This window comes from Ovis canadensis, chromosome 1 (assembly GCF_042477335.2).
Source record: "Ovis canadensis isolate MfBH-ARS-UI-01 breed Bighorn chromosome 1, ARS-UI_OviCan_v2, whole genome shotgun sequence".
NCBI classification, from domain to species: Eukaryota; Metazoa; Chordata; class Mammalia; order Artiodactyla; family Bovidae; genus Ovis; species Ovis canadensis.
In genome coordinates, this window is record NC_091245.1 from 19660477 (window position 1) to 19676521 (window position 16045).

Here is a 16045-nt window from a genome sequence, read left to right on the forward strand (position 1 = left end):
CCCCTCCCCGTCCGCAAAGGCACATTCTGCCAGACTGGATGAGGTCTCAGAAGGACAGCCCCATCCTGTGTCTGTGCCTCCCTTGGCATTACAGTCCATCTAGTACGAAGACAGGGCGATATCTAGATGACCTGAGGTTTTTCAAAGAAGACGTTACTTACTCAAAAGAGCAGTGAGCAGTACAGCTACCCTGCAGGGAGGCAGGCTGTGGTAGAAAAACTCCTTGACACCAGCCACTTGAGGAACATGGATTTTTACTTGGTGCCAGGCCCTAAGGATAGGACCGACAGGGATCACACCTAGTTTCTGCCATCAAGGAGCTCACAGTCTAGTGGGGAGATGGACAAATGACTGCAGTATAACATATCTGACGGTGCTATGCTGGGTTGAGCACGGCCCAGCCTGGGCTCAGTGAAGGTTTCCCAGAGAAGGTGACCCTGAGCAGAGTGTTGGAGGACAAGCAGGAGGGCAGGCGGGGCACACAGGCAGAAGGACCATCGTGTGTAGAGACAGACTGAGGAAAGTGAGGCGGAGATGAAGCAGGGAGATCTGAGGCTAGATGAAAAAGCAGGGACCAGGCCAGGGGGAGTTCTGAGCTCTGGGAGCCTGAGAGAGGATGGCAGAATCCATGTCTACAGCACAGTCACAGCCTCACTTCAGAGCAGGCTTCATAAGGAGGATCCTATGCCACCAAGCCCGCTACCCTCCAAATTATGTATGCGTGTCCCTCGGTGAGACTTTCCAGAAAAAGGAAACATCTCTCAGCAGAGTCTTGCAATCCCTTCTCCCCTCCCTCAAAAGAGAAGCAGTAGCAACTTTGCTCTGAAAAACCCCCGTTTCCCAATATCCTCAAGCGTCCAGTCCTGCCCAGAGCTGAGCTCCAGCAATGCTCCACTCCACCCCTAAACAAGTACCAGCTTCCCCCAATTTAGGCCTGCCTGTCGACGTCAGGCAGTGAGCTGGAACTGGAGGCCCCAAGGGGGAGGCCGCACACAGAAAGGAGGAAGGGAAAGATAAGGGGACACTACACTTTCAGGCCAGTGGAGGGCTCAAGAACCTGGCTAGTTTCAGGAAAGTCTTCCCTTCCCTTCCCATAAGGAAGGGGATTTTCATCATCATTAAAGTGATGATTTTTTCCCAAAGGGGGAAACAGGACAGATTAGCGCCCCCTAGTGGTACAGGTAATTCCCAGGGGAATGAGGGGAGAAAAGTTGTCCCCAGTGGAAACAAGAGCCTCATCATCATTGGTTGGAACAACAAAAGGCTTGAGAGACTAGACACCTTGGCAGATGGATACCTACAACAAAAGGCCCACCTGGGGCACTGGCATCAAGGCCAGGAGCTCAAGACCTCATATCTGGGCTAAGTTAGTATCAGAGACCACTGACCTCCCCAGCCAGCACAGGCAGGCACTTCCCCAACCCCTCCACACCAAAAGGATTGTTTGGGGATTACTTGAGAACTTTTGTCCTCCTGATTCACTCATATGGAGAAAACAGGTCCCTGGATGATGGCACAAAGTCTCTAACGTACTCTCACCCAAACTGCTAGTTGTTCAGTCGCAAAATCATGTCCAACTCCTTGCAACCCCATGACCTACAGCACGCTGGGCTTCCCCATCCTTCATTATCTCCCAGAGTTTGCTCAAACTCAGGTCCATTAAGTTAGTGATGTTATCTCATCCTCTGTTGCCCCCTTCTCCTCCTGCCCTCAATCTTTTCCCAGCATCAGCTTCTTTTCAAATGAGTCAGTTTTTCGTATCAGGTGGCCAAAGGATTGGAGCTTCAGCTTCAGCATCAGTCCTTCCAATGAATATTCAGGGTTGATTTTCTTTAGGATTGACTGGTTTGATCTCTTCGCTTTCACGTTTTCCCAGGATCTCTGCTACCGCACACACTTGGCCCATGATTCCACCACCCCAGCACAGAGCATATAACACGATGCACCACAGGGAAAAGCAGCCACAGAAGGCTTCTTCATACAGTCCCGAGAGTCACACTCTTCTGGGGCGCCTCCTCTCTGCCAATGACTCTTCTGAGACCCTAGCAAGCGCCAAGATCTCAGTCCCAGTTTCAAAATCCATAAAATGGGGCCACACTAATCTGTTGGCAAGGTGGCCAAGTACAGAAGCAGCCTAGGATAAGGATAAAGACATCTCCGCATTGGCCACGCGGTCCTCATACCCCACTTGGACTGCCCATCTCTTTCCTTAGTGATAGCAGTGTGCTTCCCACAAATGCCATCAATGCTTCACAGAGGACCACTTCATTCAAGGACAGAAAAACATCACCAGACAGCTAAGAAAGCCTCAACATAACCAAGAAGCTGAAATCTTCACCTCCTGCCAAGGACCCTAAGGGGAAATGGAACTGAAAAGAAGCTGAACCCTAGAGGCACCACCCGACTCCTAGACTTCAAGTGCCTGGTTTACCAGGAAAGGTAGGGATGATGAGGAAGGGAAAGTGTCAGGGAAGCTGGGAATCACTACAGGGAAGAGTGAATCACTACTCTCCCTGGGTTCCCCGATGACCACAGTGATCCGAGGGGAGTGGCAGACTTTGTAAAAAGCCAACTGCTGGGCCCAATGTGTACCTGCCTTAACCACTGAGAAGACCTATGCTTTCCCTAAGCAGCCGGTATAGAGCACCAATGATCCCCAAGCTCCTGTCCCAGCAGCACCTGCCGCTAGCCAGGGCCCTTACCTCTGTACAGAAGGGAGTAAGCTGTGGATGGACTACAGGCTGGACATACATGTGAAAGGTAGACTCAATCTCCATGGTCCGGCCATTTAGCTTCAGGATGGGGAACTCGATGATTTCCTGGAATGGCAAAGGCACAGAAAAGGAAGAATCAGTTGTTTTTTTCTAAACTAACCATCTCAAAGAACTCCGAATCAAGAATGGGGGAGTGTTTTGGACTCATTAGCTCCTGCCAGGTCAAACTGAAGACTTTGAGTGAGAAGATGCCAGCTCAGTTATAATCCTGACCCTCCCACAGTTAACATCCTCACAGGTTCCAGGGACCCGAGGCACACTCCACCCCCACTGTCTCTGGGAAGGGGAAGGACACAGTGGGAGCATCTGGCCCTGTTTCCCCCCACCCCTGGCTCTCCAGCAGGGGTCTGCTCACTCCAGCCCCTAAAAGGAGAACCCCCTTCCTCCTGCCTGCGTCCCTTCCCTGGAAGGGGCCTAAGTCTCCAGCCACATAGATAACCAGCCATCAGACTAACGCACAGACCTCTGTGCATGAAGTTTAAACAGAGACAATGAGTTTCATTAGTTTTTACAAAAAGAAAAAAAGAGAGAGAGATAAGCAGTAAATAAAGTCAAAGGAGCCAAAGACGATACTGAAGAGGAGAAACCTGAGTAAGAGAAACCTAAGTAAGAGTATTAAGAGCTAGTGCCTCCCACCTTTCTCTCAGACAGCACATCCACCCCTCAGCGTCGGCCCCCCCATAACCCAATCGCTTAGCCAGCCCTTCCGAGTCCGCTGGAACGTAATGGAAGAGAACGAGGAGGAGTGACAATTTGTTTGGTGTCTCTAAGATTAATTTGTCTCCGTTATTTAATAGAGATGCACAGCACCAAGGTCCTGGTGTGCAAACAGGCTTGCAGCATGCCGACTGTGCAGCCCGCGTCATACATCGCTCCTGGAAAGGGAGGAACAGGCCAGAGCGGGGGGAGAGGGCTGGAGAGAGCACGCACGCGCCGGAGAGACGAGGGGAAGCCAGGAGAGAGAATAAAAAAAATTATTGCTTTTTAATATTCAAAAACAGTTTGCAAAATTTAATCAAAGCAGAGGAAAAGCTAACATTTTTACCACTTTGACATTTTTATTAGTGCTTTCATAAATTTTTAAAACATGAATGGAATTAGTTTACAACACACACACACACACACAAAAAATTGCCCTGAAAACATCTGGAAGAGACAAATAGGAAATAATAAAATAAATAAATAAAAGCAAAATCCTCCAAGTAAAATTAGCATGTGAAAGAGGCCTCCACTGCAGAGACAGGAGGGGGGCTTTGCCTGCTCAATGGCCCCCGCAGTCAGCTCCAGTGGCATCCTCTCCCCAGGTCACCCATTCTGCTGAGGACCTTTCCAGCATCACTAAAATCAAGGCAAATTGGTTCTCTCCAGGGACATCCCAGAGAAACAACACAGAAGCCGCTGACACCTGACTGCAATCAGGAAATGGATGAGTGGGGAGACGGAAGGAGAAATGGCCTGTCTCCCTGATATTCCACGGCAGCCTGGTGTCTCCCCACCAAACACACCTGCTCTATGGGATTCGTTTTTCAAGCATCTTTATCCAACAGATCACAGCAGGACTGAAGACCAAACCAAGGCAGCCAGATTTCATGACAGAGAAATTCAAAGCTTCTGGCTGCCTGGGTTCCCTGGGCTGCCCCAAGGATGGGGAAGCTGGCAGGAGCCCCTAGAGACAGGAAGGGCGGAAAAATTAAGACTGAGGCAGAGGAGGGGCGGAGAGGAGGCCCAGGCTGCTGCTTAAACTAAGTGGTGCCTCTCCTCCCAGAGTACCACAGGGTAGGCCAGAGAGGAGAGCTTGGCTCTGAAAAACAAAACACACACACACAAAGTACACACCAGCCCCCTTGAAAAATCAGATACCCAATATTTCCAGGCTGTAACTCTGAGGTGGGGCTCATCTGAGTTAGGCTCGTTTCTGATATATCCTTCCTCTGCCACTAAGTAGAAGAAACACTTCTCCAATGGAAAGAGCTCCATAGCCTGGTGGGTTTGGCAGCCCTGGTGTCTAAGGAAACAAATACAGCCAGCTCCTCACTAACAATGTTAGCTGGGCCCACAATGAAATTTAACCTGTGACACAACTGTACTTTTCATTTAAACTTTCATTTGGAGAGAAGCAGTGTTTGGAGACCTGCAGTTTGTCCTGCTAATAAAGACAAGTGTTGGGACCTTTAAGGATGCCATTCATCTCTGGCTTTCATTAAATTCAATTTTCTTAAGCCCATGATACATTATGAAATTAGGAGTTGACATTCCTCTGGAAACAAAAATATCTATCAAACATAAATAGAAAAAAACCCCTCTATTACCAAGAATTTATGGCTTAAAGTTGATCTCTTTCCACTTTTTTACAAGCACATGGTTTGTTTTAGAGATCTGAAATGTTATTATAGATCTAGAATTTTATTAGTATTTATTGTAAAATAGTAAGCGCTTCAGCTCCTGCTCTGACCAGCACCGAGTCAGCATTCCCAGTAGATACTCTTAAAACTTGGCCTTTGGGTTTCCCTACTGCAGCTCAATCCTTCCTGCCACTGGCTTCCTCGCCCCTGGGGAAATGGAGCCAACCTAAGCGCTCACACTCAAAATCACCCTCCCAGAGAGGGGGAACAAGTCAGCCTTGGCTCTGTATGAAGAGGGGTAACCCCTCTGAAATGTCTGCGGGCCAGCATGCAGCAGATTGGACCTATCCTAAACACCTCTCCAACGCTGTTTGGCCATCAGCCAAGACTTCTCTCCAAGACCAAGAACAAGGCCAATCTCAGAACATGAGTTTGGAGGGGTCCTACCTCAGCACCACCATCAGCTACTGTAACACCGACCTTACACACTGGCATATTCTTTTGAGCCAAGGAACATGTGAAAGAGGAACTTCTGATAGAAGACCCTTTGGGGAGTTAGAACAAAAAGGATCTCATTTAGCTACTTCTAACCTTTCCATATTGCCCAGACAAGCCCAGAACCTCAAAGCACTGTTCTCAACAGCCTATTCATGGCAGAGGACCCCCAGTCTGTACCAGCTGACAAAACTCTGCAGCCTGTACAGCTAGGGTAGGCCAAACACTTCATAAGTTTTCAGCTGATAATGATCAGAGAGGGAACCCCAAAGCTACAGGCTGATCACATTCATTCCACCCAAAGCTTATGAAGATGTCCCTAAGTGCCAACTCCTAGGGGCAGCTATTCGGATCATGAACCTGTTATTCTGCCCTTCCTCCTTTGCCCACCCTCAATTTCCTCATTCCCCTTGGACAAAGTTTTTTTAAAAGGAACAGCTGAGTGTCTGCTTGTGTAAAGGCAGCATCATGAAGGAAAGAAGAACTGGTTTGTATTTAACAGCCCTCTTTTCAAGCCCTAATAGTAATTTCACAATTCCTTACTTCTGTATGATGTTTGCATCCAATTAAACTACCTGAGCATCTACTCTGTATGGGACTCTGGTCAGGTTGTAGGAGTGTGATTTAGAGATAAGATGTCTGCTTTACTTTACATGAACCAGAGAGCAAAAGAGCAAATGACGAACAATGCACTACGAGAAGTATCTTAATGGAGCAACATACCCAGGGTTATGCTTTTTATTATACGTTTTCAAATACATCTTCTCATCTTACCCTTTTTAATCCTGGAAGGTAAGTCATATTGTCATCATCATCAGGTCATAAACCAATACTATTAAGCGCCTACTTTTACCAGGCGGGGGCTGGGTGTAGACACAAAGGCAAACACAATGTGAGGCGTCTCCTCTCTCCGAAGTGCTGGGAGCCTGGGCAGGGGTAGTGAGGAGCCGGCCCCAACACCTTCAGAGACAAACACAAGATGGAATCATTTCATTCTTTCCATTCCGTCTCGTCAAGGCTATGGTTTTTCCTGTGGTCACGTATGGATGTGAGAGTTGGACTGTGAAGAAGGCTGAGCACCGAAGAATTGATGCTTTTGAACTGTGGTGTTGGAGAAGACTCTTGAGAGTCCCTTGGACTGCAAGGAGATCCAACCAGTCCATTCTGAAGGAGATCAGCCCTGGGATTTCTTTGGAAGGAATGATGCTAAAGCTGAAACTCCAGTACTTTGGCCACCTCATGCGAAGAGTTGACTCATTGGAAAAGACTGTGGTGCTGGGTGGGATTGGGGGCAGGAGGAGAAGGGGACGGACAGAGGATAAGATGGCTGGATGGCATCAGCGACTGGATGGACGTGAGTCTGAGTGAACTCCGGGAGTTGGTGATGGACAGGGAGGCCTGGCGTGCTGCAATTCATGGGGTTGCAAAGAGTCGGACACGACTGAGTGACTGAACTGAACTGATGTGGCAGACAGTTAGAACTGGACATGGAACAACAGACTGGTTCCAAATTGGGAAGGAGCACGCCAAGGCTGTACATTGTCACCCTGCTTATCTAACTTCCATGCAGAGTACATCATGCAAAATGCTGGCTGGATGAAGCACAAGCTGGAATCAAGATTGCTGGGAGAAATATCAATAACCTCAGATATGCAGATGACAGCACCCTTACGGCAGAAAGTGAAGAACTGAAGAGCCTCTTGATGAAGGTGAAAGAGGAGAGTGAAAACACTGACTTAAAACTCAACATTCAAAAAACGAAGACCATGGCATCCAGTCCCATCACTGGACTATGTCCCATTCATGGCAAACAGATGGGGAAACAATGGAAACAGTGACAGACTTTATTTTCTTGGGCTTCAAAATCACTGCAGATGGTGACTGCAGCCATGAAATTAAAAGACGCTTGCTTCTTGGAAGAAAAGCTATGACAAATCTAGACAGCACATTAAAAAGCAGAGACATTACTTTGGCAACAAAGGTCCTTCTAGTCAAAGCTACAGTTTTTCCAGTAGTCATGTGTGGATATGAGAGTTGGACCATAAAGAAAGCTGAGCGCTGAAGAATTGATGCTTTTGAACTGTGGTGTTGGAGAAGATGCTTGAGAGTCCCTAGGACTGCAAGGAGATCCAACCAGTCCATCCTAAAGAAAATCAGTGCTGAATATTCACTGGAAGGACTGATGCTGAAGCTCCAATACTTTGGCCACCTGATGGGAAGAGCAGACTCACTGGAAAAGACCCTGATGCTTGGAAAGATTGAGGGCAGGAGGACACGGGGACGACAGAGGATGAGATGGTTGGATGGCATCACTGACCCAATGGACATGAGTTTGAACAAGCTCCAGGAGGTGGTGAAGGGCAGGGAAGCTGCAGCCCACGGGGTTGCAGAGTCGGACACGACTGAGTGACTGAACAACAACAACAGCGGTGGCAGACATTCTGCTAAATGGGCAACAGGAATGACACTGAATCCACCTAACAGCTCACGAAATGGGAATCCCTACTAGGCCTGTTTTACAGAACAACTAAGACCCCAAAAGCAGCTGTCACTTGCTCAAGGCTGCACTGCTAGGAAGGGACAGAGCTGGGACTCCAAATGGGGAAAATGAGACTTAAAGACAGTAGGACTAACAGCTCTCAAAATCTGAAGGGTCAAGAAAGATCTGATTCTTTTAGCCTGAAAGACTGTCTTTAAGGAGCTCAGTGCTCTATCTGCTAAGAAGAAAGACTGTTCTTGAGTTATAAGAGCAATGAATGTGAACCATCCAGGCAGAAAGTCCTGCAGGATTCCAACTGAAAAGCCTCCACTACAGCTGCAGGGACACACACAGTGCTGGGCTCTGTGCTCAGGGAGGGTGAAACTATGAGCCTTCAGTCTGCATCTCTAGCACTCAGGTCTGTTTCAGCACACTGACCCCACGCTCAGCTTTTGGTAAGTAAACACATAAAGGGGCTGATAAATGGCAAGAGAGAAGCCAAGAGCATGCCTCTAACAGAAAAATTCTGTTTTCACAGAGTTCTCCATAGGACCAGAGAGGCAAAGTGACCTACCTAAGGTAACAAGATGGGAGGTGGCAGAGCCAGGCTGCAAAGAACTTTTCTACCAGATCCCCTGCCTCTCATCTCCCAGCCTCCCTCAACTGCTACAAACCAACGTCCCAGTTTTCTGTGTGCCTGGGACCACAGATTCCTGGAGCAGAAATCTGCTAAAATTAGGACAGCTGGTCACCCTACACCATCCACGGCTACCTGCACTACTAGGTTGTCCAAGAGCAGAGCACCACAACCCCAAAAAGCTGGTCTGCTGATGATGGATGGGAACTAGCCACAACTTGACAACTAAGCACAAAAGCCTTAGAACTTGGATTTTTCAAAGTACCCATGGTTCCAAACCTATTGTATCTGCTGTCTCACTCAATAAAATGCCAGCTGTAAGTATTTTTTTTTTAAGGGGAAGGAAGACAGAGAGATAAAAAGGAAGCACCAAGCAAATATTCTTTTATCTTCCTGAGTAGAAGTTTCTCTTGGAGCAAAGATTTCAAATGCAGCTACTTTCTAATTGCTGAAGTAGGAACCCCAGTGATTCTCTTGATAAACTGAAGACAAAACCACAACAGCATTTCAAATGAAATTTCACGCCCACAATCAGTAGATTATAATAAATAAACATGTAGGTTGCTTTCAGGGTATTCAAACTCCCTTAAGCTAAAGTGTCTGCAGTGGTAAGATGATATTCAAAGATACAACAACAAAAGGATTTTAAGCAGAAGGACTTTGGGTTAGGCATTTTTTGACAATGGGGCAGAGGGTTTAATAGTGTGGCACTCTTACAGACCTTTTCTCCAAAGCACAGATTCTTCTTTGCCCTGAGCCAATCTTTCTACGGTCTTCTCTGAAACGAGCAGATCATTTTTCATGGCTCCCCCTTCTCAGTCTAGGAACTGGCATTCCCTCTGCTGCTGCTACGTCGCTTCAGTCACGTCCGACTCTGTGTGACCCTAGAGACAGCAGCCCACCAGGCTGCCCCGTCCCTGGGATTCTCCAGGCAAGAACACTGGAGTGGGTTGCCATTTCCTTCTCCAATGCATGAAAGTGAAAAGTGAAAGTGAAGTCGTTCAGTCGTGTCCGACTGCTAGCGACCCCATGGACTGCAGCCCACCAGGCTCCTCCATCCATGGGATTTGCCAGGCAAGAGTACTGAAGTCGGTTGCCATTGCCTTCTCCGGCATTCTCTCAGTTTACAACTAATCTATGCCTTCTCTCCATCCACTGATTCAAAGTCCAAAAAGTGTGCACTCCTGCAGAGAAAGGTTTGACAAAATCCAAAAGCAACATCATCACACAACAAGGCAGAAAAAGCAGTACCTAGTGAAAACGTGGATTTTATCCAGACAAAGACTTTTGGATAAAAGTTTCATGCAAAGGCAAGACCTTTCTCCAAGGGATCAAGGAGCCTCTTGACCACAGGGAAGAGGGGAAGTTGAGAGGGAGAAGGGAGAAGTGTAGGCTGCACTGGGGAATGAAGGGACCGTAGTTGACTTAACAGTTTCTCCTTTGGGGGGGAGGAAAAAAAGACATTTTATGCACAAGGAGCTTATTTCTTAAACAAACACTCGTGGTTTTGATTTACACCACAGCCTGCTCCTAAATAATTTATGGCGGGTTAAATTTATTGCCGAGCCCTGGCTGGCTGCAAATTCGAATTGCCAAATAATTAGATTTTAGGGCAAAGCTTATAAATTACCCGTCGATTTGTCCGGACTTGTTTGTCAGTTGCTTTGTGCTTCAGGTCATCTTTGGCATTTGGCTGTTTGGGTTTTAATTGCTGATTTACACTTTGACAGATGAGAGCTGATGCTCGAAGTTTCAGGACAAGGAAGGGTAAAAAATTGAAGCTGTACAAGGCTGATTTTTCACCTACACGTCTGTCTTCACCCATTCCCACAGACCCCAAAGCAATTAAAATACAGAAAAGAGGGTGAAAATAGAGACTGCTGTTCTTTACGGCGGCGGGGGTGGGAGGGGAGTGCAAACTGAATTACAATTCAGATTTTACTGAAATCTGAATTTTTAAAAACATATAATACCAATAAATGAAGGAGACCAAAAATCTTAGAAACTACATCCTCACCCAGGGGTGCACAAGCTGGTGTCTACACACACATGACTCTGAATCAGCCTCAGTTTAAACATCTTCAATACTCAATTGTAAATAACTTCTGATATTAGTGGCCTCTGTGAAGCTGACCCTTCCGGGCAGCAAACAACCAAATGATTTCTTTATAGCTACCTGTATACCTACATTTGTCCGGGAATTAATTTAAACAAATCTCAGGTTGTGTGCAGGAGAGGTCCCCCAGGGGCAGCAGTACAGGAGGGCATGGAAGTGGAAGGGCGCCAAATTCAACTTACCATTCTAACGGAGGGAAAAACTCTCTTTGGATAGTGCTGTGGCTCCGTCTACATGTTGATAGAGGACCTGCAGGCTCTTTATGCTCCCCAGGGAAGGAGGGCCTGCCTCCCAGCTACCTGCTGTACCCCAATAGCTTACTATGAGGCCATGAGTCAAAATAACATTAGTAGGAATTCTCCTAACAAGAGCTGACACATATAACTATTACATGCATGCCAGGCACAGTTCTGAGCTCTTATATTTTATCCTCCCAATAGTCCTATAAGATTGGTACTATTATTAATCCCATTTTGCCAATAATGCCAACTAAGGCATACAAAGCACAAGTAACTCACTCAAGGCAGGTCATACTGCACGGCATACTGGTGGCGGACACCGGACTCGGATCCAGAGGGTCCATTTCTGGAGTCCCTGCTCCTAAGCACTCTGCTATACTGCTTCTCATAGAACAGCCTCTGCCTTGGTTCACCTCACTTTGAGGGGAGGTTGAGAGTCTACATTCTGGCACGAGGGCACATGCTGCAGCCAAAGCCTGTTCAGTTAATCACCCAATAGGGTGGGGAAAGTTATGTAACACAAAAGATGAATTAAGGGCTTGGTTTGACAAAGTCCATTTTTTCCAATCAATGCAAATATTGCACTGAAGACCCACTAGCCAGGAGTGAAGATGTGGGGCTGAGTAACAGGTGATCAAGGCAGACCAGGCCCACTCAGGCAGAGAGCGGGCTCTGGCCAGGCAACTAGAAGAGAAGCCCAGAGAGGCTAGTTGGGCTTCAGGAAGCCTTGCACAGTAATCCCCATTCACAGTCCCAGGGGCCGCTCATCTCTTCACAGAAGACAGCATCCCTCAAGGGAGCTTCATAGATCCCCTGCTCTCTGTGTGTGCCCAATAGCCAGAAGCCAGGCCAGGGAAACACTTGTGCTGCCATGACGGCAGATTTTCAAAATCACTGACCAGTAAGCAAGTGACACAGACTGGCATCTTGTCCACATTGCCTGAACACTTCTCCCGCACACTGGCTCATCGGAATCCACATCTCCATAAGGCAGGCATCACTGCCCTATTTTACAGACAGGAAAGCTAAGGTGGTCAGTGACTTAAAAGCATGCTCCCTTACAGGCAGCATAAATTCCCATCTCCTGGGAATTTATGAGAAATGCAAGTTTCTGGCTTCCAATCCAGACTTTCTGAATCAGAAATCCTGAGGGTAGACCCAGCAATCTGTGTTTTAAAAAGCTTCCAGGTGATTCTAAGACTTGTTGAAGTTTGAGAACCACTGGTGGAGTAAAGCAGTGTTTCTCAGACTTCAAATTACCTGACATCTTGTCAAAATACATTCTGTCTAATGCTGGGCCTGATAACGGGCTTCCCAGGTGGCTCAGTGGTAAAGAATCTACCTACCAGCGCAGGTGGCCTGGGTTCAATCCCTGGTCCAGGAAGATTCCCTGGAGAATAAAATAGCAACCCACTCCAGTATTCTTGCCTGGAAAACCCCATGGACAGAGGAGCCTGGTTACAGTCCATGGGGGTCACAAAAGAGACACAACTTGAACAACTGAACGACAAGAGCCTGATATTCCGTATTTCTAACAAGATCCCAGGGGATGGGGATGCCACTGGTTCTCAGACCACATTTTAGCCAAGGTATAGTCTAGAATATCTGTGTGACTAAGTCCTTATCGCAGAGATACTGACAAAAGAACATCAGAGCCCAGGGTTCTTGACTCTCAGAATAAACCCTTGCTCGGCCCACTTTCAAGCTCCTCAGGTGAGCCCTTTATATCTGCCAACCACTCCTGGCTTCTGCCATCAGACATTTCATTCTCCTGGCTGCAGAGATCCACGGTGGAAAAGCTGGCATGTCACATCCCAGAACTGTGTAGAGCAAGTTGACACATTTCTGTTAGGAAGCTTGCAAGAGGTTCTCCTGCCAAGGCAATGCCTGCTCCTTTCAATAACGTGATCAAGACCCAGGGCATCAGCTACCCACAGAGCACTCATCATACTACTCTCTTCAGAAAAATGAATCAAAACATGGGGCTGGATACCTCTCCAAGGAAGACCGCTCATTACAGACATCACCCAGGAGCTTTCTTTATACCCCTGGTCCTGATTAAGCCTAACACTGGCCACAGATGTAGAGCAGGATCACAGCAATTCCTACAATAGCCTGAGGCCCCGAGCTGGAGACACCTCACCACCTCCACATGATACCATGAACTTCCTCTAAGGCCTGCCCCAGGCATTGTTTCTCTGGTCACCTTACCTCTCTAGTGAAAGGAGACCTTATCAAAATGGCATGCTTCCTCCCAGGCATCAGTCCCGCCTCCTCCATCTCCAGCTACCCATCCCTTTCAGCAGATCAGTTGGTTTTGCATTCAATGGCAACCCACTCCAGTACTCTTCCCTGGAAAATCCCATGGACGGAGGAGCCTGGTAGGCTGCAGTCCATGGGGTCGCTAAGAATCGGGCAAGACTGAGTGACTTCACTTTCACTTTTCACTTTCATGCATTGGAGAAGGAAATGGCAACCCATTCCAGTGTTCTTGCCTGGAGAATCCCAGGGACAGAGGAGCCTAGTGGGCTGCCGTCTATGGGGTCGCACAGAGTCGGACATGACTGAAGCGACTTAGCAGCAGTAGCAGCAGCAGTGCTGGGGAGAGGTGGGGAGCACAGACTGTGATCAATACAGAGCCCCTGAACTCCATTTCAGACACTGCAATTTCAAGCCATGGCCCTCAGTTTATCCCACTGGTAGAGCAAGATTCCAAGCTTTTCAGCCAATTATCGTCCTATCCACCATTACCATCTACTTCCCAAAGGACATGGTCAAACAGTTCATCAAACAGATACCACAGCAGTAAAGTAACTGCCTACATCACTAAGCTCACCTACGTCAGGCGTCCCTGACACAGGCCTTCATTGCAGAGCACTCCATTTATAACCACCGTGGTTTCTGCTCTCCACTCCTCATTAAATCTCTTAGCACTACTGACAACCAGACCCCACCAGTACCCCAAAAAGCTATGAGCTACTAAACAGTATGGTTCTCAAGCTTGTTTCTTTCCCAGCAGATCTAAGGGCTACAACACAAAACTCTTCTCCATTCCCACCATCACCACCTTAGTCCAACCCACTAACCCACTTTCAAGTAATAGCTTCTAACCAGATTCCCTCTGCCCATATTTAACCCCTTGGAACACCTTCCTTTCCATTCCCTTGAACACTGGCTAACAACATCTACTTCTGTTTCCTCTCTTCCACTCAACAACATTCACAATTCCTTTCCTGGCTTGCCGATTTTACTTTATAAACCTTACTGTGGACTCTGCACGTCCTTTCTTTCAGCAACATCAGCACCTCCCAGTGAGAGAGCCTCTGCTAGCAGTTAGCCTTCAGACAAGCCCTTGGCTGGAAGGGCCTCCCCTGGACTAGACACCGACCAGGGCACTGGAACAGTGGAACTCACACAACAGACATTTACTACCATGGACCAAGATCTCCTACTGGCCACTACAGACAGTTCAGTTCAGTTCAGTTCAGTTGCTCAGTCGTGTCCGACTCTGCAACCCCATGAACCACAGCACGCCAGGCCTCCCTGTCCATCACCAACTCCTGGAGGCCACCCAAACCCATGTCCATCGAGTCGATGACGCCATCCAACCATCTCATCCCCTGTCGTCCCCTTCTCCTCCTGCACTCAATCTTTCCCAGCATCAGGGTCTTTCCAAATGAGTCAGCTCTTCGCATCAGGTGGCCAAAGTGTTGGAGTTTCAGCTTCAACATCAGTTGTTCCAATGAACACCTATGACTGATCTCCTTTAGGATGGACTGGTCGGATCTCCCTGCAGTCCAAGGGACTCTTAACAGTCTTCTCCAACACCACAGTTCAAAAGCATCAGTTCTTTGGCACTCAGCTTTCTTTATAGTCCAACTCTCACATCCATACATGACCGCTGGAAAAACCATAGCCTTGACTAGACGGGAGGGTCAGGGTCTAAACAAGCCCATTCCAAGGCAGTTTTACTTCAAGTGAAGAGCTTCCATAATGCTTGACTTCCCCTCCAGAGTCCTCCTCCCTCCTTTCTGATTCTCCCAGTACCTAACCAGGCTTTGCCCATAGCAGCACTCAACACACACAAACCATCTGTGCCTGTCCTAGCCTGCTCACCCTTCTGCTGCAGACCTGCCAGCCTGGGGGCGGGGGTGGGGGTGGGGTTGGCTGATGTCAATCTGGGAACACTCTTGTTCCAGGCTTTTAGGCAATGACTCAAGTTCCACAGCTAGAGCTCAAAACTCATCACATAAATGTATGACTGTGGGAGCTTTTTAAGTATTGTGAACACCTAGGATAAAGGGATAAAAAATAATCATTTCAAAGCATCTTAATCAAAATGATGCAGGATCCTTTTTCCCAACAAGACACAGAGATGGAGGAAGCACCTCCTAATATCCGTTTTCCTCATGTCAGACAACCGATTCCAGTCTACAAAGTACGAAATGTAATCAACAGAGGGGAGAGGAAAAACAAGACAGGTCGGGGGCAGGGAGAAGTGAAGTGAAGCCCAAGACCAACCCTACATGCTCCTCAGGATTTCACTCCCCCTTCCCCTTCCCAAAGCACCAGCTTGCTTTCTGTGGCTGTTACCTGTTGCTGCTGCTTACACGGACAGCTCATTTTGTCCCCACCTTCCACCCTCTCCAGTCTGTAGCAAGTCATTTCTCTCCTCCTGCCTCTTCATTAATCCTTCCCTCCTTCCTTCTGTTCTCAGTGTTAAGTCAGCCAGCCATTTATCTGTTTGAAGGGTATAAACCTCCCCAGTCTATGGAAGGAGGTCTTCCCATGGGATGCCTAGCAGATTCAGATCCTAACTGCCAGTACTGGGAGCAGGGGGTTGGGGGTGATGTCGTCCCCTAGCCCTTGCCTCTCCCTAGAGACCTCACAGTCCAGCCCAGCGCTACCTTCTGGGGCAGCTCCCTGACAATGCCTCAGGGCCTCAGCTCACATATTTCTATTT

The 16045-nt window shown here is 47.9% G+C and overlaps 1 protein-coding gene across 39 annotated transcripts in view; it reads right to left on the reverse strand.

Moving 5' to 3' along the window:
* ERI3 (ERI1 exoribonuclease family member 3) overlaps positions 1-16045 on the reverse strand; it is a 132781-nt gene that overhangs the window by 95165 nt on the left and 21571 nt on the right. For all 39 annotated transcript variants that reach the window (XR_011249344.1, XR_011249348.1, XR_011249195.1 and 36 more), the window contains one exon: positions 2703-2819. Coding sequence is in view for 36 of the 39 variants with exons in the window: in XM_069553968.1 (XP_069410069.1) it covers positions 2703-2819 (117 nt within the window). In the remaining 3 variants the exon portion in view is untranslated. The remainder of the gene's footprint in view (positions 1-2702; positions 2820-16045) is intronic.